Raw genomic sequence first — 25,108 nt, forward strand, 5'->3', positions numbered from 1 at the left:
CTACTGGCTACCACCTTTTTCCTTTGAATTCCAGGAGCACTGGTCATATTAGTCCTTTTTTAGATATAAACTTATATTAGAATTGGCAATATGTTAAAACCAAAGGCTCTGCAGGATTGACCCTCAAGACCACATCATGGTGCCACTGGGAGATTTTTCTTTCATAAAAGTGCCGTTTTAAATGTTAGTGTCACCTATACAGGGTTGTCCTGTTTTTTGACACTGTAAAAAAAAACACCCTGGACAAAATATTATTTTGTCCGTTTCATCCATTGGTTAACTTTTGGTTTGGTTTCTAAAGCACTCTCGCATAATAAATTAAATCCTAAAATATATTGAAAGAGGTTAGATTTGAAAAAGCTAACTTAGTGAAGTGTTTATCAGATCAAATGACTATAATAATTTTTTAAACATCCACAGTAAAACAATGCTTCATACAGTTTGATTTCATTGATTGTTTCACAAGTGGAATATGACAATATGAATTAACTGTAAAAAAATTCATGCCAATCAAATTAATATTATGCAAATATAATACACACAGGAGGGGTAAAAATACACAAAAACATACTTTTTCACCAGGATTCAGTCCATATTTTGACCTTAAAAACTTTTTCAAATGACATACAGTTACAGCACCAGGACAACGAAGATAACGACGATGTGTCTATACAGAAAAACAAATCAAGCATTTAAAAACAAATATAGTAATTTTTATATAAATTCATAAATGTGTGTGTGCGTTTTTTTTTTTTTTTCAATGAGATATTAAGTAAATGGAATTTTTCATGTGCATGAGTTAGTCCTTTAAACTGGATCATTTGGGTAATTTATTTATTTTTGTTAAGTTCAACCATTAACTTTCTGTGTTAACAAAATCTTTTTTTTTTTAACTAATTCATTAAAATTTGTATTAAAAATTCAACTTGTGTCCTCTCAATGCTGAGTATGATTCTAAATTTTTTCTTTCAAATTTAAAAGAAATATTAGTTACTGAGTATTTATTTATCTAAAGATGTCATCGCTGAATTTAGAATTTTGCTTTCAACTAGAGATGAAACACAGAGAGTCAGTGAAAACTATATGTAAACATATTCATTAACTTTCGACATTTCAGCATTTTGCTAAAGCCTTTTTCCTAATTTTTAGCTTTTTTTTTTTTTTTTTGCTGGGGAATGATTGAACCCAGCTTAAACCCTGACACACATACAGTAATGAATCAAAATCAGGGGTAGAAGTGACCGACTTGTCACATATAGGACATTTTCCACAAAAAATATAGGACAAATATAGGACACCTTATATGAATAATTTTGCTATGAAAAAAGAAATAATACATATCATATATTATTCAGTTATTCTTATCAATGATTTTGTTAGAAAAAAACCTCAAACAAAATATTTTACATCTATAATGACTTTCCTGTAGTTGAAAGAATAATTTTTGAAAAAAGTGTACTTTATAGACTAAATTACTAAACAAAATTTGAAGAAAGATAATTTTTATTTTTTTTCCTCACTCATGACCCAAGTACTAATTCCACTGCTCTTAGATTTTATATCTAAACTGAACCCTGTACCACTTGTATTAAGAACAAACAGAGCTTGAGAAGGATCCTTCTGACGTTTTTCAGAGTTTTCTTTATGCTTGAACGTTTTAGCATGCTGTCTCAATTGCGAAAATCCACTATTGCTTATGGGCACTAAAAAGTTGCAAAAATGACAAAAAGCGATAAAATCATCTTTTCCTTTAGTGCACCATGCACCAAAATTTGTAGAATTAATGTCCTCCTGATTCAACAACTCCACACGAAATGCTGTTAAGCGATGCGATTTCGCCATTTTAATTCCACTTATTACAACAAACTACGTTTTAACATCATAAGGAACTAATTATTCCACGATACCAAAATTCCACAAAAAGAAAAGATTGCAAAAAGAAAATTAGAACATTCCGATCAGAAAATGCACTGAACGCAAAAATATACCAACAAAAACCATGATGGAAAACAAAACAAACGGCTGTTGTTCCCCCCCCCCCAATGCAAAATTCTAAAACCAACTTCAGCATTAGTTCTCGAAACTCCACCCACTATAGAGTGACGTCACATTGCTGTAGCTAATGAGAGAAGATGCCTGTTGGGGCACGTACTTTCTGCAAAATATCCGATGTCAGAAATTTTATTTGCCGTTCTTTTTAAAAGATATATATGGTATAAAACGGGAATATAGGAAATATAAGACATTTTTGAAAAATATAGGAAATATAGGATATATAGGACTACTTCGACCCCTGCAAAATAGACCTTTCTTCAGAGAAAATCCAATTATCCAAATGGGTTGTGGTTGAATTTATTCGGATAATTGGAGTTCTACTGCACATGTAAAAAAAAAGGATCTGACTATTTTTATTAATAGTTATTTTTTGTTTGCATACAAAAGGTAACCAATAATGTCTTAAATGCTCAATTTATCATAAAACAAATCATTTATGCTTAACTAACTAACTGAACGCAAGCAACAGATAAAATTCAGATAAATAAATTATGACTGGAAATGATTCATATCAAACTCAGCTAGCTAGTTTAGAAGGAAATCATGGTGAATGTATATTTTCAGATTTGGAATTGTAATGGCATTTTGTTCAATGCAATCTTGATTTTGGAGGGGTTTTTTTAATCATCAGTAAAATGGTTTTTGTTTAACCTATAATCATAACATGTTATATGCACTATATAAATCATACAAAACTGCTGAAAAGCTTGCTGAAATTTTTTTAAATGGAACTTACTTGATTTTTGCTTTCATTACTTGAATCTAAGCTCTAAAAAAATAATTACAAATATGAAATTTAGGGCATAACAAATATTTTACAAACATATACAATGATATGTGGACACAACGAATACCAATACAACAAATTATCTGTTTCAACAACGCAAATTTGCAGTCCTATTTTAATTTCCATTACATTGTTTGAATTCTATTACAGTGAAACTTCTCTGGAGCGACCACTCGCCGTTCCTGAAAAAAGTGGTCGTTAATGGAGGTTGGTCGCTCTTGGAGGTCATTTGCGAACATGCAAATATAGCACCATAGTTATTATTTACCTTCTTCCTGCAGTATATTAACCAAGAACGTTATGATAAGAAAGAATGTATTTAAATAAAGAAACTTTTTTTTAAATTTTAAATGTAAAATATACTTTTTAATTGATTTTTCTATTTAAAAACTAATAGCTTTAAAATTTGCCTGCTTCAGATTCTTTGTTTTTCCTATAACAACTATAATTTCTAGTTTAGTTTTCAGCTGCAAAAATAAATTAATAATGTGTCATCATTATTAGTACAAGATAAGATTATCTATTTCTGTTAGAGTTTGCAAGGCTCCCAACACATTTTAGCTTCAGAAAAGGGTAAAAGAGGACCATTTTCAATTAAAAAGGGGACTAAAGAGGACCAGTTAGGATCAAAAAGAGGACCTTGGGAGGACCACTCATAATTAAACCCTAGGAAGCAGTAAAAGGCAAATTAGTTGCCAGCTGGCTAAATTTGTGAAGATAATTCGTTAATTAACTATAATAATGATACAATTCCTTTATCACTGTGAAACTGGATCTTTTTTATCTATTGAATAATATTATTTACACAAATATTTGGATGGGAGGGGGGCATTTAGTGCAGCACTTAAGGCAGCCTCTTTAGAACAAAATAGGCATAACAATACATTTTGATTTGAACCAGGGATGCTGGTAATCTCACTGAAGGATATATGAAGCTGCGCTTCATCTTGATTTAGTTTAAAATTATTTTTATGTTTTTCTGTCTTGTAGTGCTTCTTAATTGCGTTGTATCCCTTCTCAACCAATATTAATCTATCATACACCAAACAAAAAATGTTATTCTTTTGGTGTTTTCCCCAGTCTCTAATTTTGTTCTCATCTTCATCAGTTTCATCCAACCCTTTGCTGAGAAATTTGCATTTCCCCATGACTCACACTGAAACCTAAAATATTGTTGTGATTTTCAACAAAGCTACAACTGAGTTTATAGTAAAATTATTTTATAATTGAATTTTAAATTTAATCTCTTATCACAGGGTTCATACCCTTTAGGGGGGGGGGGGAAATTAAGCACTTTTCAAGAGTAAAAAAATATTTTTCAAGGTACTACCCTAAATTCGCACTATAAATATTACATGCAGATTTCATTTAATGCTAACATATAAATAACAGGTAGTAATATAAAAAGTTTCGAAAAACAAACTGCTTTTTCTACAAGAGACATTGTGATAAAAGATCTACTTTATTGAAAGTTTTCCTAAAAAATGTCTGAAATAATAAATTAATCACAAAGAGAAGCAGATAACATGAGGCTTAGTTTTGCAATTTTCATATTCAAAGTGTATTTTTAAGAATCATAAAGCTTAGATTAAAAAAAAAAAAAAAAAAAACCTTCATGATTGCAAGCCCATGAGTGCTTGAACTTTTATAGGGGGGGGGGGACTAATTCCCATCTTAGCATGACAGTGAAATGATGAACATAAATTCAACTTTATAAAATTTTCTAATTCAACTTTGTTTCAAATACAAACACTAAGTTAAAATGTTTTGCACTCAATTGTTTGCATTTAATATCCCCCCCCCCATAAAAAAAACAGTAATAAAAGAAAATAAGCTGATAACTAAAACTAAATTTGCAAAACTAGAAATTTGAATTAAAAACAAAAAAAAAAATATTAATTTTTTAGTTACTTAAATAAAAATTTAAACGAGTTAATCTAATGTAATATGTCAAAACAACTTCTAACTGACAAAAATATAAAAATATTTATTAGATGCAAAATGATTGAAAGCTCAGATAAGCAAATTTTCACGAACCAAGTTCGATTTTGGCATGTTTCCCATAAAATAAATTTATTTATTTTCTACGAAATTAAACATAAAACATGCTAATCTATAGGTAGCATTTGGAAAAAAAACATTCGATTGGGCAAAATATTTTGATATTTTCATGATGCAAAAAGATTGAAATTTCAAACACTAAAAGCCATTTTCCGCGAAGTCTGAGTAAGTTCAATGTTGCCATGGTTTCCAAAATAATTACTTCGTAAATTATAGAAATTAAACGAAAAGTAAGCTAACCTAAAGTAGTACATGTCAAAATAACTTCCTACTGTCACAAACATCAAAATATTTACAAGATGCAAAAGGATTGAAATTTCAAACGCGAGAAGCAGTTTTCCGCGAAGTCCGGTAAGTTCAATGTTGTCATGGTTTCCAAACTAATTCTTCCGTTAATTATTAAAATTAAACGAAAAATAAGCTAATCTAAGGTAGCACATGTCAAAATAACTTCTGATTGTAAAAAACGTCAAAATATTTACAAGATGCAAAAGGATTGAAACCTCAAACACGAAAGCAATTTTTCGCGACACTGCATATCAAACAGATGTTCAGAAAATTGCACTGATGAAACATTTTAAAAAGAATTCAAGCAATAAAGAAACTTTTTATACATTTTCAAGGTTTTCAAGCACTTGGAAAATGAACCCCCCCCCCCCCCCAAGAACTTTTCAAGGGCGTATAATTTACGAACACATGCGCCTGTAAAAAAATTGGCGCATGCGCCACGAGATTACTTCCGAATTCATTTTCAAAAGGGGTGGTTCATAGCACCGTTACTATTACAGTCAACTTGCGACAACTCTAAGTCCCAAGGGCTAAAATGTTTCAAGTTATGGGATGTTTCTACAACAGTCTCAAGAGCTTGGGATCCAATAAAAACTGTGAGATAAAGGAATATTCGAGTTATCGAGATCGGAAAGTTCATTCGTTACAACAAACGTGAGGCTGAAACTCCGAGAAATATCGATAGCACCCTGCTCCGATTCGACGTCATAACTCCTCCCCCAAACCTCTCTTTTTTTTTATGGATTTCCATACTGCAGCGGTTGAAGGAGGAGTAAGCCACGTCAATCTGAAGCAAAATAATACGGGAAAGTCAGGTTAAGGCGCCGCGGCCACATGTTTGGGTGTACAGTATCTTTTAACGTAATGGAAAACTTTTAAAATCTGATTCTTAGGTAAAAACAATATAAAAGCGGACTAATCGGACCAAAATGTTAAAGAGTGGTCTAAAGCGGACTTAACCCTAGAAAACGGATTTTGGCGGGAAAAGCGGACCATTTGGGAGCCCTGAGTTTGTTGTGCTGACAGCATTTTTTTCTTTTTTTTTTACTGCTAATTTCCTTTAATTTCCTTTCTGATTTTCCTTTCTTGTGCAAGTTCAAGACTTCTGCACGTTTCTTGAGTGTGAGATTGCTCGGTTTTTCGAAATTCTGACTGTGATGTACGGTATGGTGATGAAAAGCAAAATGCAAATTCACTGAAGCCAACTCTTGAGCTTTCAAAGGCATTAAAAATAGATTTTGTCCATTCTAATGAAGTAGGAATGCTCCATTCTAACCCCCTTCTCCCATAAGCAACCAAGAAATTCCAAAAAACAACCTTTTAACAAAGTTCTATTCTCATCAACCTCCCTCAATGAAAGGTGCACACTTGACTTGCCTTGAGCCAACAGGCCTTGATTTACATGTACCACCTTAGCTTCCTAAGGTCCGAAAAACAATGCTCTCCTTTTTATGACTTTAACGAGGTTTCAAGCAGAGAGAGCAAGAAAGGAACAGGTTTGGACCCACTGGAGAATAGATTTTAATCCCTTATTTTGGTTTCTTTCCACCTTTGTTAATATGGGAAAACTGTTCTGTGTACATATGAACTTTATTTTTGCTTTTCTTCTGTTGTCTCTCTTTTTGAGTTTTCTTTAACAAAAATTCCTGTATTTTTGAATGCTGAGGTTTACGATTTGCCAGTCGTTCTGAGAGGTTTCAATGGTCTTTCCCAGAGGTATTTTAACATTAGTCATATACGGGGGAAATTCGGTGCCTCAGAAACGTGGTCGTTAATGGAGGTGGTCGCTATATAGAAGTAGTCGCTCATAGAAGTTTCACTGTAGAAAGAAATTCTCATTACAACAAACAAAATTTTCGGTTCCAAAAAGTTCGCTTAAGAGGGATTTCACAGTACTGACTTAAATAGCTAAAATGCTTAGAAAGTATCAAGTCGATATCCTACTACTATAGACTTATTTTTTTTCCAGAATATTATTACAGGTTTTCAAGAACCACAACATCAAAAGAAACATTATACATAATGGTATTGCTCTAAATATGTATTTTAGCATAGGAACATAACAAATTACCAAGAAATCTAAACATAAGAGTAGCAGATTTGATTTTAACTTTTTTTGAGCTAAAAAGAGGAAGAAAATCATTGATAAAAAATGCACATCCACTTTCATTTAAAAAAAAAAAAAAAAAAGACAAATTGTATTCCAATATTTTATCATTTTTATTCCATAACATAAACTAAAACAAAATACAAAAGACATCAAAAAATCTCAATAAAATACTACAAAAAAAAAGGTTAGGAATTAAAAAAAAATTACTTGAATAAATATTTAATTCTGTCTAACCATCATATTTAGCAGCTGTTTCCAAGTTCTGTCAAACATCCAAGCCGCTGACCAAAGCCTTTCTCAACCAATAACAGGGCTTCGATTGGTGATTCAGTCCACTGTCAGGCACTCAAATAAAAGAAGCATTCTTATTGGTTGAAGAAGGCTTTGACTGGTAGTAATAATGCAAGTGCAGAAGTTTAGGAAGAATACAACACTGGTCCAATAGATCAGTAACTACAAATTTACACTAGTTTGTTCAAACTTTTAATGGCACCGTCTAAAGTTCTGTTTTTAAATATTAAAAAAAAAAAGAAATAAAGAAATAAAAAACAGCATCCAGCCCTCCCGACATTCATTTGAATTTTAACGTCTTGAATTCAAAATATGTTCGTCGCACTCATGAATTGTGATAGGACCCTACTTGTTGGGTTTCTTGTTTCCACTAATGCCTTTTATAGCAACCATAATTTGAATTCAAGAGGTAAAAACGCAAATGAATGCAAGGGGCTGGATGTTATGTGCTGGATACTGTTTTGATGTAAAATGGATTGTATAAAAAGGTCATTTATAAATAAATAGCTGTGTTGCCCGATCTACCTTGAAAATAATTCATCATGCAAAATTTCCTTTCCAAACAATTACCAAAGATATTAAAATACTTTTAAGAAATGAAATTGAGAAAGATGGATTCAAAAAGTGTAACCATGGAAACACAAAATGAAATAAGTTTAAGGAATTAAAATGCGAAGAAAATGGTTATTAATTTGAAAGGACATGAGATTTTTTTTGAACTTGATTTAAAAAGTGTTGTAACTTTTTTCCTTTGGAGATAGAAGCCTCAGTTTTTTGACCATAGGTCGAGATAGATTGGGAGCCAAATCTGTCCCTCTATCCAATGGTGACAAAAAGAAAACTGTGGGACAATTCCTTCACTTTTTATTGATTTTTTTCAATGAAGAAAGTAGCGCCTAAATTTTAACTAAGCCTAAAAAAATTCAAGCTAAAAATGCAAACTCCCACTGTAATTAAGTTAGAGAAATTGAAATAAATTGCGTAGAACGCTGAAAATTTTATTCTTTCCAATGATATGTAATATTAATATGTGAAAGTAATATTTCACCCACATATTTTGGGATTTATGTGAAAATTGGGACAAAATTGGAATAAAAAAAGAACTACTCGTTAAATTTTTTTCGAACCGGTCTACAAACCTTTCCGGGACTAAAAGAAAGATACTTTGAAAATTTCAGAAAAATCGGCCGTGTAGTTCTCGAGTTTTATGCGTTCAAACAGACGCTTTTTGGAGACTTCATTTTATACTATGTAGAGATTCAACTCCAAGGCAATAAGACTCCTGCATTACAAGCATAGAAAAATAAAAATCAAAGGATGCGGACGAACATCATTCAATCAACGGTCAAGTGAAAACAAAAGGTATTTCATGATTGCTCAATAAAGTAGCATGACTTATATAGAAAATAGAATTTAAGTAAAGAGCTCATAATTAGAAGACAATCCTGCTCCCAAACGAAGACAGTAAGAACTTAATAGGAATATGCATAACCAAGATATTTATAAAAAAAAAGCACTTTGAAGACCACCCCTTTCCCGGGTTCCAAACTAACTTGTACCAACGTGCACAGCTATAGGTGCTATTGAGCATTACAAAACTGCAATCAGTGGCACTGACTCTATGGGGCCTGAGGGGGCCCGAGTCCCCTCAAAAAAAAAAAAAAAAAAAAAATTTTTTCTTTGTTTGAAGATAGTTACCTTGTAAAATACATTCAGTAAGGAGTTAAAACAAATAATTATTATGTTAAAAAACAAGTTAACTGAAAATGAGTGGTGTGAATAATAGTTGTGTTACGGTGCTGCGAGCACTTAGAATTTGTCCCAGTGTGCGAACCTGTGGATAAAGTCAATCAACAATGGGGCAGAAGCCAGTGAACAACTTGGCTGTTCTTCATAACCACTGAGATATTTTGGATGAACTGGATATTCAATCAGTTGTTAACAATTTCAAATTCAGTAATCTAGTCAGGCAGTCGACATTTGCAACTTCTAAAGACATCCCTAATAATGGTATTTAAAGCAATTTTTAAAATGTCTGTAAAATAGAGAATTAACTACATACAGAACATTAGATTTAAAATTTCGAAATATTAGTACTATTTTATTACAGTATTACTATAGTACTGTATTAGTTATTTTCAACTACTTTTATATTTTAGGGTATAAGACCCTATAAAAACCAGCTATTTACATACTATATTAAATTTATTAACTTCTAGTGGTGCCCGCAGGGTTTCGCCCATTGTCGTAAATTAAAAGGTCGCTTGGTTCGCCTGTATATTTACAAATAATGAATAATGAACTTCTCGCCTATTTGCTATGTTCATTTGCTCACCTATGTTACGATTCCTCGTTATGAGAATTTTGTAATTTTCTATTGCACGTTATGATAATTTGTTAGGTAAAATGTTCTTAAAATTGGACACTGTTAGTTTTGAGCCCTGCATGATGCATCAGCAATTGCTTTGCAATTGAACTGCTTATTTCAAAAATCAGTCAAGTGACAAATTTTAAAATTTCAAAAAGCATTTTTACCCCAGTGCAAAATTTTTTCTATAAGGATTACAATTCATAAAATAAAAAGGGGATACATGTTTAGCTATATTTCTTTCAGTAAACAATGTTGTAATCACTATTGAATAATTTAACATGGCAATATAAATATTTTTCTGAAATTAGCAATTTTGTCATTTGACTGGTTTTTGAAATAAACAATTCAATTTACAGTTGATGACTATTTATTTCTTGGTCACTGTTGGCATATAATGTACTGTAAAGCCCCTCTAATGCGGACAGTAATGGGACAAATTTTTTGTCCTTAATAGAGGAGCGTTCGCATTACAGGGGTTTAATAATGTTATTTGCATTGGAATTGGGGAATTAAATTATCCGCAAAGAGGGGTGTCCGTTTGGAGAGGTTTTACTGTATTTACATCTAACAGCATAAATATCCACAAAAAATATAAAAAAAACAAAGAACATACCTCGAATTTTTGGATACTTCGTGGTAAACTTAAAGGAAGAGATGGATTTCTGCAGAGGAAAAAAAATTACAGAATAAGAAAACAATAAATTACTATCCTGAAAAGAGAAAATAATTTATATTTGATTACAACATCCATTAAGACAATTGAATCGAGTATTTTAGAAAGATCGTAAGTCCCATGGATTTCCGTAGGACTTACGCCCTTTCTGAAATCATCAATTCAATTGCCTGATAGGTTTCATCATGTTGAGATTTTCGCAGTGATCCAAAAATCGAAAAAGTCTGATTTTCAGAATTGCATTGGTTTACTGGTTGCCAAATTAGCAGTCCTATACTAATTAATTGTAAGGAAATTTAATCAAAATACATTAATAAAATATTATTACTTTCTTCTTCGGTTTAAAAAATTTATTAGGTTCATATTTTTTAACCGGGAAGACAAAGCTATCACTTTACAAGACTCTCGTACATCCTGTTTTAACTTACGCCTCAGAAACTTGAAACGTGACTATTAGGGAAGAGACTTTTGGGCACCTTTGTGCATAGAATCCTAAGAAGTAACTTTGGAGGAATTCAGGAAAATAGAGTCTGGTGTAGAAGGCGTAATAATGAACTGTACTAATTATTTAATTCATATCATCCACAGTATTAAGATGAGCTCCATCTTTATTGCGTTCACCAAGTTATTGGCCTTGGTATTAGCAGCATTCTAAAGAAAATGTTCAAGGACAAAACATGTTGTATAAGGAGATGTGGAAAGAAAAAGCAGTGCTGGGAGGATACTGTGGACGAGGATTGTATTGTCCATTGGTCGAAGAATTGGAAGAGCTTAGCTGCGAATACGGGAGGCTGGAGAAGACTGGTACAGAAGGTCTTGGCATACCATAGGCGCCATAGACGATGATAATGGATATTGCTAGAAAGATTCCTTTCTCAATAAAAAATATTTTCTCATAAAATTCTTTTCTTGTTTGAAACTTCAAAAAATAAATAATTAATAATTAAAGGAAAATAAAGTCGGCTTCAATTCTTTAAAAGACAGAATTTCATTCTCAGGACAGAAAAGTGGCACTCATGAACATATTAGGAATAGCATACATCACAAATTCATGCTGCATCAAAGATTTATGTAAAAGGTTCCTAATTATTTTTAATTCTCATCTATGACTTAGCCTGCTTTCAAAAACAAGCCTGTTAGTTTTGTTCGGTGACATGGTAACATCTTTTTTTGTGATCCTACTTTAATTCCTAGTCTGAACTCTACAATAGCTTTCGCATATGTTTTCAATTTAGATATTTGCTGGCTTTTTATTATAACTCTTTGCTTTTTTAATACTTATCGCGCCCTGTCACCCCTCATGAGTTTATTACCATTTGAGGAGTTAAATCATCCTCAGGTTGGGAACACCTTATCTACAAAGTATTAAATTTTTATCCATTAGTGCCTTAGAGAAAAAAAATTTTTACCAACAAAAAATTGACAAAAATAATCTAAAATCTAAAACACACACAATAAATAAATAAATAAACATGAATTAATCATTTATACAAAACATAATATTCAATTTAATTATCTTAAGCATCAAAAGCAAAAATAATTTACAAGTAACTAAAATTAAAAAATTCCCGACAAGAGGGAAAATTGAAAATCCTTTTAAAAGCCTTATACTGTTAAAAATCAATAACAAATAAATTATTTGTTAACAAATAGAAACTGGCAACAGATAAAAATTTTAAATCATTGCGTTTAATGTCCTTATCGGCCAACAATGAATTCGGTTAAAAATCGCATGAATAAAAGCTTAGCCGTATTTAAAATCTGATTTTAAAAAACGTTGTAATTTGAATCCTATACAACATAGAAGTTCCAAACACATTCTATCAGAGGCAGAAAAAAAATAATTCTTTAGTTAGGTACTAAATTTTTTAAATTTTAAATATGCTTTCACTGAAAAATTGCAAAAAAACCTTTTAGAGGTTTTCAATTAATATCTTTGTTAATTAATGTCATCCAAACATGCAACATAGCTAAGAACACTCTCGACCAACTGTCCTTTCAAACAAAATATTTTTTTTTTTTTGGGAATCTACTTATCTGTTTAAGCGCTAGAATGTCACAGACACACAGATACATCAAACTTATAACCCCCTTCCTTTGTATTTTGGGGGATAAAAATAGCATAAATCATGCAACTTAAAGTCCTTAGGAGTCATCCATAAAAAATGTCATGCATTGGGGGGATAGGGGGTTTGCGAAATCAGGGTAGCAAGAAGTGTGGGTGAATGAAATATGCTTATGAAAAACAGTGTGACATGTGAAAAAGGGAGGGGAGGAGTAAGGTGAAGTGTGACACTTTGAGACCAAGGGGGAGAGGGGTTAAATTTGTTGGAAAAAAAAACACACTGGGGGGAACAGTGTTCTGGCTGAATTAGATCTGCAATTTTTTTTGACTAATTTTGGGCACCTGAGACCAGGAGTGATCTCAGTTTTAGTTCATCACGTCAAGTTTATCAGCGGCACGACTAATTCAAAAAATATAGGACATTTTTTAAAAGTTATAGAACAAAAAATGAGATTTTTTAGGGAAAGCAATAACTAAACACATTGCATACACAAGATAAAAAAAAAATACTGTTTTGTGTTTCTGATGAAAACAATTATTTCAGCGACAATTTGCAAACCATCCTTGCTGAAATACTTGCACAAAAAATTGGTTTTAAATGAACTAGAAATGAAAGACTTACGCATTATAATACTCTATAGATACACTAATGATATCTTCTGGAGTAAAAATAAGTCGATCGCAACCCCATACATCACCACGTTTTTCACTGGAAGAAGGAATGGAACTTTGAACTGAAAAAAAAAATATATACATTTATTATTTTTATTTAATTTATTTCTTTTTCTTTTTTTTTACGGAGGCAGTAAAAATTAGCTATAGCAGTAACAAAAAATAGTTCTGTGGAACCACGAGAATTTTTACCTTCTTTTACAAAGTAAAGGAAGTATTGTAATCACAAAATATTTTAAACTCAAATTTCGGCCAAAATTTTCATTTTACTCAGTGGTGCCCAAGCTATGGCCCCTAAAGCCAGGCCGAGGACTGCTGATGGCCTTTGAAAAAAGTGAGAAAGGTGACAAATTTGAAAACAAAGGTGACTAAAAGGTGACAAAAAAGTAACTAAAAGGTGACCAAAAGCAATTTGTTAAGAACTCAAAAAACAGAAAAGGGTTATCCCTTCTTACTGACTTTTACCAAAATAGCCCTATATGCTTTTTGTAAAGATTTCTACAGTTTCATTTTCAATATATGTTTTAATTTTTTCCATTTTCTTAGTTTCTTCTTCACAATCCTTTCTTTTTTGCTCTTCTTTTTGCTTCTGTTTCAATTCCAAATCCTTTTTCCTTTTACATTCATCCATGTATGTTTTGTAATTTACGTGTGCTTGTTGTGCACATTTAATTATTTCTGGACCAATTGGTAAAGAAAGCAAATGAGGATATTCTTTTACAGAGTCTTTAGCTATAAGTATGCTGTTTAAAAATCTTTCAGTTCTTGCTGTCTTATTTTCATCAAAAAGGTGCTTTGAAATAGAAAATAGTCTTTCAATGTCAGCATTACCATGTGATAAGGCAAGTGAAGCTTTTATCACCTTAGAAACATTAGATCATTGGAAGTTGAGTCCTTTTTTGAAATGTGCTGCTGCCAGTAGATATCAATGGTTTTGTTTTCGGATGCTTCATCATCTTTTTCCAGCTGCAAAAGTTTCCATTCATCTTGCAACTTATCGAGTGGAACATTAAAAGTAGAGACGTACCGAGTAGCACTTTGGCCGAGTAGCCGAGTACCGAGTACTCGGCCTTTCACTACTCGGCCGAGTACCGAGTTACCGAGTACTCGGCCTTTCACTACTCGGCCGAGTTACCAAGTACCAATTATGTTTTAAGAAGAACCACCGACACACATGTGATGAATTTTGAACTTATTGGAATAGTAGTATAAACCTCCTTGTCCATATAATAGTTTTAAAACTAAATTCCTGCTGAAATTTAATTACACATTATATAAACAATTTTGTTTGTGTCAAAAATTTTACAAAAAAAATATTTTTAAAATTCAAAATAAATAAATAAAAGGTATGATTAATCAAGTTGGAATTAAAACAAATTACAGTGAAATCCCTCTAATGCAGACACCAATGCATTTGTCTACAATAGAGAGGTGTCCGCAGGACAGGGGTTTAATAATGTTATTTGCATTGGAACTGGGGAATTAAAAACTGTCCGCATAAGAGGGGTGCCCGTTAGGAGGGGTTTTACTGTATACCAATCAATTATAGTTCTAGTCTGCCAAACATAAATAATTTTTAAAAGCAGATAAAACAAATGTGCAGGAACACTGCAGACACGTGTTTCTGACCCCCCGTTACAAGGAACGTCTTTTTCAGTGCATAACATGTGAGCTAAAGAATGTAAAGACATACGACAAAAAAATCCTACTTTTGTCGGATGCCTTTAAATCCACAAGCTCCCATTTTGTGCATTGAAAACGAAATTCCTTGTAATGCCAAAACACGTGTCTGCAGTGTTCCTGCAGTGTGCTTTTAACGTTGTTTTATTTCCTTTTATTTTTTAAGCAAAGGTAATTTATATTTTTTATAACTAATTTTTGTTTGTAGCAAAAATCAATTTTTAATATAAAAATTCCATATTTTCTATACATACCTTTTTGGCATAATTTTTAATAAATAAGTTTTATTAACTTTGGGGACATTAAAATAAAGATTTATTCCACAAACTTCATTATTCTCAAAATTTAAATTTGACTTATAAATTTTAACTGTAAATGATTGAAGAATATAATGCTTGCTCTTTTTTTTATAAATTTTAGTATCTGTCTTGGACAATATTCAATTTTTTGCAACTACTCGGTATTGGCCGAATATCTGATCAGAATTTGGCCGAGTACCGAGTACTCGGCAAATTGGCCGAGTAGGCCGAGTACCGAGTAGTTACCGAGTACTCGGTACGTCTCTAATTAAAAGGCATGAGTTTGGCAACCTTTATCAAATCCTTACAGCTTCTAGATTTACTTCTCTCTTTTGGATCCAAAAATTTAAAACTTTTCAGTAACCCGTTTGATATGCAACTTTTTTCTATTACATACTTGCACGCAGTCACACAATGCTTTTTAACAGCTCTTAAAAACATAACCTTTTCATTTTCTTTCAGTTTTGACAGTTCATCTGTCACCTCTCCACTAACAACGAGATCTACAAGAGGTAGTCTGTTACCAACTGCAAACCGTTCATCCGTGTCTACGTTTAAAAAATCAACTTACTTTATGACAGAGGCTTTTATAACCCAAGCCATAAAAGTCTGAACAATAGTCTCTATTTCTTGGTACAATTTATGTATCATAGGTGCTTGGCATTGAAAGCGTTTCGTGAACTGCATAAACAAATCAGCAGATGAAATGATAAAATGCAGCTCAGCTTTTATAGAAGGTCTTTTTAAAACATTTGCAACAGCTTTATATGACCTGCATTGCATAGCTGAATTCTTTTTTAAAGGCACATGTTTAAAAAAATAATACTGAAGAGCATCCCACTGTTCCAGTAGTCTGTTTGCTGCAGGTCCAAGTGTAAGCCAATGGGTAGTTGTGTGTTTTAGGAACTTGCGATGAGGTGTATTTAGTTGAACTTGCACTTCTTCGAAGTCCTCCTAACGGGAAGGCCAACCATCAAAATACAGTTAGCTCTCTGTTTAACGACTTTCAAGGGACCACAAAAAATCGTCCTTAAGTAGAAAGCGTCCTTAAACAGAATGCTTTTAACACTAGAGTGGACCATCTGGGACCGCAAAAAGCCGTCGTTAAATAGAGAAAGTCATTAAATAGAGTGTCGTTAAACAGAGAGCAAACTGTAGCTATAAGTACTAAGAAGAAGTTCAGATGCTTCTTCACCTAAATATTGCAATGCTTTGACATACGCATTATGCATTGTATGAATACTGCAAGTACCAATATTCATTAGGCTTTTTTCTCGTTTCTCAAGGAAAATAATGTCAAACAACCTAAAAACCTTTTTATTAACATAAGGACACATCCAAAGGAAAGCATGAGACAGTTATTCATGGATAATTACTCTCGGTAAGTGCTTCACATAGCTTCTCAAACGAAATTTCACCAACTGCCTTGCCAAGAAGAAAGTTTTGAGATGCCTTGTTGTAATGCAACATTGGCTTTCAGACCAATATTTTATTGTTCGTTGCAGTTCTTTTTTGTCTTTGACATTGGTAGTTTCATTAAAGCTTAAAGTATAATAAAATAAACATGCTTCCTTTAACATACATTCCCGAAAATAAGGGGCAAGTCCATCTGTAGAAGGGATAGAAAGACTGGTTCTGCTCATAGGGTGCAATTGCAAGCGATAAAAAAAATTCCCTGATTTCCCGGTAGCATAGCTATTTTTCTTGAACAACAACAAAGTGGGGGGGGGGCATAATTAAGGTTATTTTTTTAATTAATTTCACTGTTAAAGCTATCATTCAGATGCTTTTCAAAGATTTAATTATTTTTTTTAAAAAAAATCCTAAGACGCATTTCAAGAAAGGTGAGAAAGGTGACAAAAGTTGCAAAAGGTGATTAAAAGTAACCAAATTTTCAAAAGGTAACTAAAGGTGAGAAAAGTGACTGACTCCTCGGCCTGTAAAGCTGATCCATGTGGGCCATTGTTGTGTTCAATGTTACAAAACGAAAAATATATTCTGGAATCTTCTAAAACAACTGAAAATCTCTATTTCGCATCATTAATGAGCATAACAAATTTGAAGCCGAATTGTGACAAATCGTTTTTTTTTTAAACAGATGAAAAATTTGTATCAACATTATAAGCATGTAGATCACAACAGTTCTTGGTTTGTAATTTTCCCCTTTTCCTTGTTTTCCGATGATATATAGAAAACAATTCATTTTTTATTTGTTTCGGCCGGTGAAATTTATCTTGATATGATGTGCGGCCCTTAGATAAAACGAGGGTGAGCAACACTGACAAATAAATGTACAGTGAAACCTGTGTAAGTTGACCACTTGCGGTGCAGTACTATGGTGGTCAACTTATAAAGGGGTAGTAATGTTTTTTTTTTGTCATTTCTTATCTTACGCATTCATTTTTTAACTAATTGGAACACTTTAAACTCACTTTCATTGTTTAACCTTACTGTAAAACAATAAGAAAAAATGTTGTTTAAATATTTTTAGAGATTATTTACCAGAATGACGAGTAAAGTATCACACAAGTTTAAAATTTCTGTAAATTGATCAAAAAAAAAAAAAAGCCTCATTGCTTATGAAAAACTACTTACTTGATATTAACAATTCCTAAAAATTCATAATAAGTGAAAAATGACTCAAACTCTTCATTTGATTTTTTCTTGTACATTTGTAACCCCATGGTAATCTACTTTTCAACGAGATAACTCCTTATTGAAGTTTAGCGCATTTTCTGGTACTTAACATTAGCCCAATATTTTTAGATGAAAACATAAATATCCATAGGTTTTTCTAAAATGTCTGGTTACTTATTTGAGGCATAACTGATGAAACTTTTAGTACAATCTAATGCTTTTGCCTAGTGGTAAACTTACAAAGTGTTTTGTACAATACTCCAAACCAAAGCTGGTGTTTATTAGCGGTCAAGATAGACAGGTGGTCAACTTACAAAGGTGGTCAACTTTGCAGGTTTTACTGTATTTACAAACATATAGACAGAGGAAATATTGATTTTGATTATTTTCCACTTAATTAGAACGAGTTTTATAAAAATGTCAGTATGTGTGAACATATGTATGCGCGTACATATGTATGCACCATACCAAAATTGTATGCTGTAGAAGGTTAAATTTTCATATGTAGGGCTTAGCTATGCACCCCCCATTTTGGTTGCAATTGGATACACCTAAAAGGGTATTCTCATGCTTGTGGAAAATCAATGTTAATTTTAATGCAGACTGAAACAATATCATTGTGGCATAGTACGCTTTCTGTCAACGAATGCCACTGTTTCCCACACTTTTTACTCATTCCCACGCTTCAAAGCCAGCTGCATCGAATTCTTTCAAACCCATAAAATACCAGGTTCCGCCCCCAAGCTGACCTTTGGCCGTTTTGGCTCAAGTTTAACATTCCGTTCCCAGGATGGCCACCTGCATCCATGGACCAGCTGCATCCTTGGGAAAGGAGAGAGAGAATCCCCATTTGTTTTCCAAGAAAAAGGGGAAATGAATTTTGCGGGGCTGGGGCGCGGCTGACTTGGAAAACGAGGAGAACGATCAAAAACTTTGGAGAGGTCAGTCATGTTTTTCTGACTCTCCAGAAATCTATCTAACTACGAATCAATTGTGCATTTCTGAATCTTGTAAATAGTGTGTAAATAAAAACGATGTTAAGTTTCCCCCTGGTAACTTCTTGCTTTCCACTCAGCATGCCACACATACTACCACTACGCTACAGCAAGATATAATTTGGAGCCAGCGGTGGAGATTGAAAGTTAGATAGAAAATGAGAGTTTTTCGTCCTCCCTTCCCTGTATTGAAGAAAGGAAATCTTTCTTTGAGAAGTTGTGTTGCTGCAGCCTAGCTGCGAAAAAAGAAAGATCGACCCCCGATCTTATTTTATGGTCAGTTTTTATGACTTCGCTCCTGCTTCCTTGCTCCGGCGTGAAGGACCTCCTGCTGGTTTCTTCTGTTGAATGGAGAAGATCGACCCCGATCTTGATGAGAAGTCGAAAGTGAGTGAAAAGATCGCCCTGCAGATCTGTTGAGAAAAACGGAATTTCGTAATCGTCTCGCAATTATCCTGATCTCTGAGATATATTTTTTCGAAAGATTCGAAATTTTTCTCTGTCCAACCTGGCAGATGTGTATGTGCGAAGTGTTCCAGTGGCGATCCTTGCCTGTTGCGTTGTTCCTACGGCTACCCTAGCCGATTGTGTTGTTCCTGGGCTATTCCTGCCGATTGTGTGACGCTGTGACATGCATTAAGGAGACATCCTGTTCTCTGGGGAAATTTGTGAACAAATTTATTGGTTAGGCCAACTTGGTCTGATTCTGGTCGGAACGTCCGTTTCTGAACAGTGTGTTTAGCCGCGCATTTGGTTCTGTCCAAGAAATGTGATATTTAGAACAAATTGACTCATTTTTTCGCGAGTGCTATGTGATGTGAACATTTAAGTTGCATTGGATTACTTTGAAGCATTGCCAGGGTACAGCCAGCGTAAGTTTTTTTTTCTTATTGTTGGTTGTGAATAGCTTGTTGGTAAAAATTCAAAACAGTGCATTTGCTTGTTTACATCAGATTGAATTGTTTACTTATTTTGTGCTTTTGCTGTTTGTTCTGATGCTTTTCATACAACTTTAATTTTATGCCACTTAAACACTCTTGTGTGTGCGTTTTTTTTTTAAATTTACTGAAAGAGTTTTGGTTACTGTAATTTGCATTTTATTTTAATATGGCATTTTTGATAAAAGTAAAGAAGGTGGACCTTGAAGAACTCGCAACAGAGTTCGGGGTACAATTTACTTCCAAAATACGGAAGCTAGATTTAATAAAACAAATTACCGAATTTACTGATTATGAGGAAGAGGTAGCTCAGATTCTTTTAGAGGAAATTGTTCAAATTAGGGATAAGAAAGAGAAAGATGAAAGGGGTAGAATTGAGAGACAGGAAAAGGATAAACAACGTGCTTTTGAACTTGCTATGCGCACGAGCAGGAATGGGGGGACAGCAAGTTCTTCCACTAGAGTAATTCAATCCAGTATTCACAATTTAATACCTAAATTTGATTCTTCCCAAAGTGATATTTGTCTCTACTTAGTCATGTTCGAACGGCAAGTTAGACGAGCGGGCATTGAGGAAAGTGATTGGGTATCACAGTTGATACCATTATTGCCCTTAGAAATAGCCCAGCTAATAGCGCGTGAATCAGATGAAGACGCTGAAAATTATTCTTTTGTTAAAAATTTGCTCTTAAAGCGATTTAAGTTAAGTGCCGAAAGCTTCCGAAAAAAATTCGTTCAGCACCAAAAACGTGACAACAGTACCTGGAAAGACTTTGTTTTTGAGCTTAGAAACTATCTAAATGAATGGATTGACAGTCTAGAGGTTAAGGATTTTGAAAATTTAAAAGACCTTATGATTACGGATCAGATGAAAAAAAGAGCCCCATCGGAAGCAAAAGAACACTTCCTAGATGACTGGCCAACAATAAAAAGCTCATCAAAGTTAGCAGACATGCTTGATAACTACGATGAAGTGAGGAAATTCAAAAATCCTAATTCGGAAGAAAAGAAGGACAGGAAAAATTTGTCTGAGAAGACGGAGCTAATAAAGAACGAAAGCAATAAACCCCTAAACAGATCCCTTTCCGATAGGGTAAACACCAGTTTTGAGAGACGAAGACCCCTGCGGTGCTCTGGGTGTAGCAGCGAGACACATTTGTGGCCGACTTGTCCTAAGAATAAAAAGAATAGTGGATTCCCCGTGGCGGAAGAGGTAGTCAATTGCGTGAAAAATCTCGCTGGAGAAGAGCTATTAGCTCCATTCATTACTGAGGGAACTGTGAATTCTTTTCCCATTCGTATTCTTCGGGACAGTGGTAGCTCTATTGACTTGATTTGCAGAAAATATGTAAACCATAGCGATTTTACCGGGGAGAATGTTTGGTTACACACCCCTTTAGATAAAAATAAAGTTTGTTTACCCCTTGCCAGTGTTTACTTAGAAGGTAAATTTGGAAAAGTGAAAACTAAGGCGGCAGTCATAAGTGACGAATTAGATCAAGGGAGATATTTATTAGGAAATAGAACTGAGCTTTTGTTAGGGGATAGCTTCGAAAATTATTGCTCAAATGGAGATGCTTTAGATGCTGTAACAACGCGTGCTCAGGCTCGCGAAAAACAAAAAAGTTTAGAAGGAAAAAATCCTTCTGAGAAGTGTATGGTTTCTTTGGACAATGCTCAAATTTTTCCCGCAACGCCTTTGGAAAACGTAGAAATTCCAGAAGTCGATATAAATGCGCCAGAAATATCATTAGCCAGGATAAGTCCTGAGGAATTCAAGTCAGCGCAGATGGAGTGCCCCACTCTTAAGCCCCTTTTTGGGTTAACGGGGAAAAATACGGGTCTAAAGGAAAAGGACTATTATTGTCTTGAAAATGGAAAACTGTTTTGGTTTCAGGAGGATCACATGGGTAACACTAGAAAATTAGCGGTTGTCCCGGAAAGTTTGAGAAGTAAAATACTTACTCTTTGTCAGGAAGGTACCTCTGCAGATGAGGGAATGACAAAGTCTGGGGAAAATTTGAGTCAAAATTTTTTCTGGTCTGGTTGCCTTAAGCAAATGGGGAAGTTGATCGGAGCTAGACATAAACGTCAGATAGCTGGGAAGTCAACTGATAAGAAGAAAGCCCTTTTGAAACTAATTTCAATTATTCAAGAGGTATTTTTTGGAATCAATTTTAATGCAAGGCGATGGCGCCGATTTCTTTATTTTTGTTCTTACTTTTTGAGGAGCAAAAAGAAAAAAAGAAAGAAAATTCGACTTAAAGAGTTTCCCTAGCATGGAAAACTTTGATGACAGTCATAAAATAATGTTCCACTTACTAAAGTTTCAATGTAGTTGCAAAATTTTTAAAATTTTGGTTTTTTGTATGTACAAGTATTACTGAATGTATTAAGTATATTATCATTTGTGATTGAATCTGTTCATCATTTGACAAATGATTGATTAATGATTTTTCGGGGTTTTTTGAATTTTAAATTGGTTGAAAATTATTTTAGTGAAATTACTAAAAATCTGAAAATGTGTTAACTGTGCATTTTTAAAGCAACTGCACTGGTCACGTTATTATGCTATACATCTTGAATGTTTTGAAAGTTTAATTTAAACTAAAATTTTGAAAATTTATATGAGTTAAGACCAGACAAGCTGTTTATTTTTGTATCACAACCAACTTATAGGAAAGAAATACTTGATGTTTTGATATGAATTTGCATTAGGTATTATTGTTTAATTTCTTAATGGATTTGAAAGTTCTAAAGGGGGGAGGAGTTGTGGCATAGTACGCTTTCTGTCAACGAATGCCACTGTTTCCCACACTTTTTACTCATTCCCACGCTTCGAAGCCAGCTGCATCAAATTCTTTCAAACCCATAAAATACCAGGTTCCGCCCCCAAGCTGACCTTTGGCCGTTTTGGCTCAAGTTTAACATTCCGTTCCCAGGATGGCCACCTGCATCCATGGACCAGCTGCATCCTTGGGAAAGGAGAGAGAGAATCCCCATTTGTTTTCCAAGAAAAAGGGGAAATGAATTTTGCGGGGCTGGGGCGCGGCTGACTTGGAAAACGAGGAGAACGATCAAAAACTTTGGAGAGGTCAGTCATGTTTTTCTGACTCTCCAGAAATCTATCTAACTACGAATCAATTGTGCATTTCTGAATCTTGTAAATAGTGTGTAAATAAAAACGATGTTAAGTTTACCCCTGGTAACTTCTTGCTTTCCACTCAGCATGCCACACATACTACCACTACGCTACATCATAAATCAGCAAACACTTGGTATAATATTGCCACTTTTGTTCACTAACTTAATCAGACCCCGAAGTGGTTTTATGAGGGGAAAAAGTGGGAAATAAGGAATCAAAAATTTAAAAAGTAGGAAAAAAATCACTTAAAAAAGTAGGAAAAAATAGGAAGAGATAGGACTACACACACGTCAAGACGACTGACAATCATTAGTATGAAAAATAAACTGGTGGAAACAAAGATATTAATTACAAAAATATGAAAACGAAATCCAAACGAAGAAATACTTTTCAACAATACAGTAATAAAATTTTTAAATGTGAAAGAATAAAATGCAATACAGCGATAGTAGTAATAATAAAACATCTATTTTGATGCAATAAAAACCATTTTTGTTAAAGATTTGTTTTGTCAAAAACGAAAATATTCCTTCGAGTTCATCCATTTATCATTTAAAAATACTAACACTTTCAGCTCCTGTTATTATAAACTATGATACAAAAGCAAAGCAAATATTTAATTAGTTTTAGTTAAAAATAATCAGCAGCTGACATGCATTAACAGAGGCAGATGTTTGAATTTGAAAAAAAAAGGAAAATGACTGAAAATGCAGAACTAAAATAAATGTGTTCTTAAATATGGGACATAAAAATGTATAATAAAATAATAAAACTAAATAAATAACGAAATATGTCAACTAAAGGGTTTGTACTATGTTATGTACTTTTGGCATTCAACATACATTTTTGTTTCAGGCACGTCATTTATGGGGGTCAGTGCGTGGGGGTCAATTTCTCCCCTCCCTGGATTTGGAAAAATGATGCTTAACTATATAAGTTTGCGGTTTTTATTGTTTTCAGATAAAATTTGCATTCAGTATACATCCTTCGCTATGCACCTCCAAGGGGAGGGGGGGGGGGAATCACAGTGACGGGCCAGTTTTAATTTTAATCAAGCAATAAAAACAAATATTGCTTTAAATGGTTTGATGATTTTTACCTCCTTGTTCCAAAATTCTTGTCATGAAAAAAAAAAGGAAAAAAACATCCATGCATGGTAAACATAACATTTTTATCAAAGACAAAGATCAGTTACCTATGTTTCTCTGTGCAGAAAAGGGAAGGCATGTAGTTTATCTCAATCCTCACCATACAGTAAGAATATTCTTTCGGAAATTGTTCACGAAATTGAGAGTGAGGGGGGAGCAACTGGCATAAATGCCTGCATATATCTCTTTCTCCCAGCCTCCTTCCCTTTGATCAGGCGCACTAACTTACAGTAGATACGCCGCATTGGTATGATTGCCGCACCCCGAAAAGAGTAAGAGTTTGTAAAAAAAATTTTAAATGTTCAGAAATGCCGCATTGCCATAAACACAGCACATAAAATGATGAGCAACTCCTCGATATTGATGATACATCAGAGTAGAAAATACCCATTAAAACGAAAAAAAAAACATATTTGTTTGTGTCTCTATCCCTCAACTTCTAAAAATATGAAGAAATAAAAACGAAATCTCGCATTTAAATTGATTTCCGATTTTTCTTCAAAAATCGGGAACGTTTTGCCCATCCAGGTTTTGTCTTTTTTTTTGCAAATACACTCTTTGCAAGAAAAGAAAATTTAATTTTATAAATTTTATAATCATGTTTACAATTTAGAAATGAACAATAAATTTATGTACGAAAAAAAGTTAGTTTCCGCGATCATTTTTGAAGTGGTCCGTTTTTGCGAATTTATGTTATCTGTCGCTTTTATGTTGTACTGACATCAATAAAATATGTACAGTGTACAAGTTTTTCATTTTTTGCATCCTTATGTTCATTTTAAGGTTTTACATTGCCTTTCTGTTTAAATAGAGGCCCTTGTAATCATACAAAAAATTGGCGAATAGGTAATTCGGCTTTTCCCGCACTTTTTGAACAGTCGTCCATTTACTTT

The 25,108-nt window shown here is 33.4% G+C and overlaps 1 protein-coding gene across 1 annotated transcript in view; it reads right to left on the reverse strand.

The window, feature by feature from the left end:
• Nucleotides 1–25,108, reverse strand: part of LOC129216679 (polycomb complex protein BMI-1-like) — a 91,922-nt gene continuing 66,814 nt past the window's right edge. The window contains exons 6-10 of the mRNA XM_054850894.1: nucleotides 13,324–13,435; nucleotides 10,526–10,625; nucleotides 2,792–2,824; nucleotides 572–667; nucleotides 1–39 (exon numbers count right to left, since the gene is read on the reverse strand). Of these exons, the coding sequence (XP_054706869.1) occupies nucleotides 1–39; nucleotides 572–667; nucleotides 2,792–2,824; nucleotides 10,526–10,625; nucleotides 13,324–13,435 (380 nt within the window). The remainder of the gene's footprint in view (nucleotides 40–571; nucleotides 668–2,791; nucleotides 2,825–10,525; nucleotides 10,626–13,323; nucleotides 13,436–25,108) is intronic.

This window comes from Uloborus diversus, chromosome 2 (assembly GCF_026930045.1).
Source record: "Uloborus diversus isolate 005 chromosome 2, Udiv.v.3.1, whole genome shotgun sequence".
Classification (NCBI taxonomy): Eukaryota; Metazoa; Arthropoda; class Arachnida; order Araneae; family Uloboridae; genus Uloborus; species Uloborus diversus.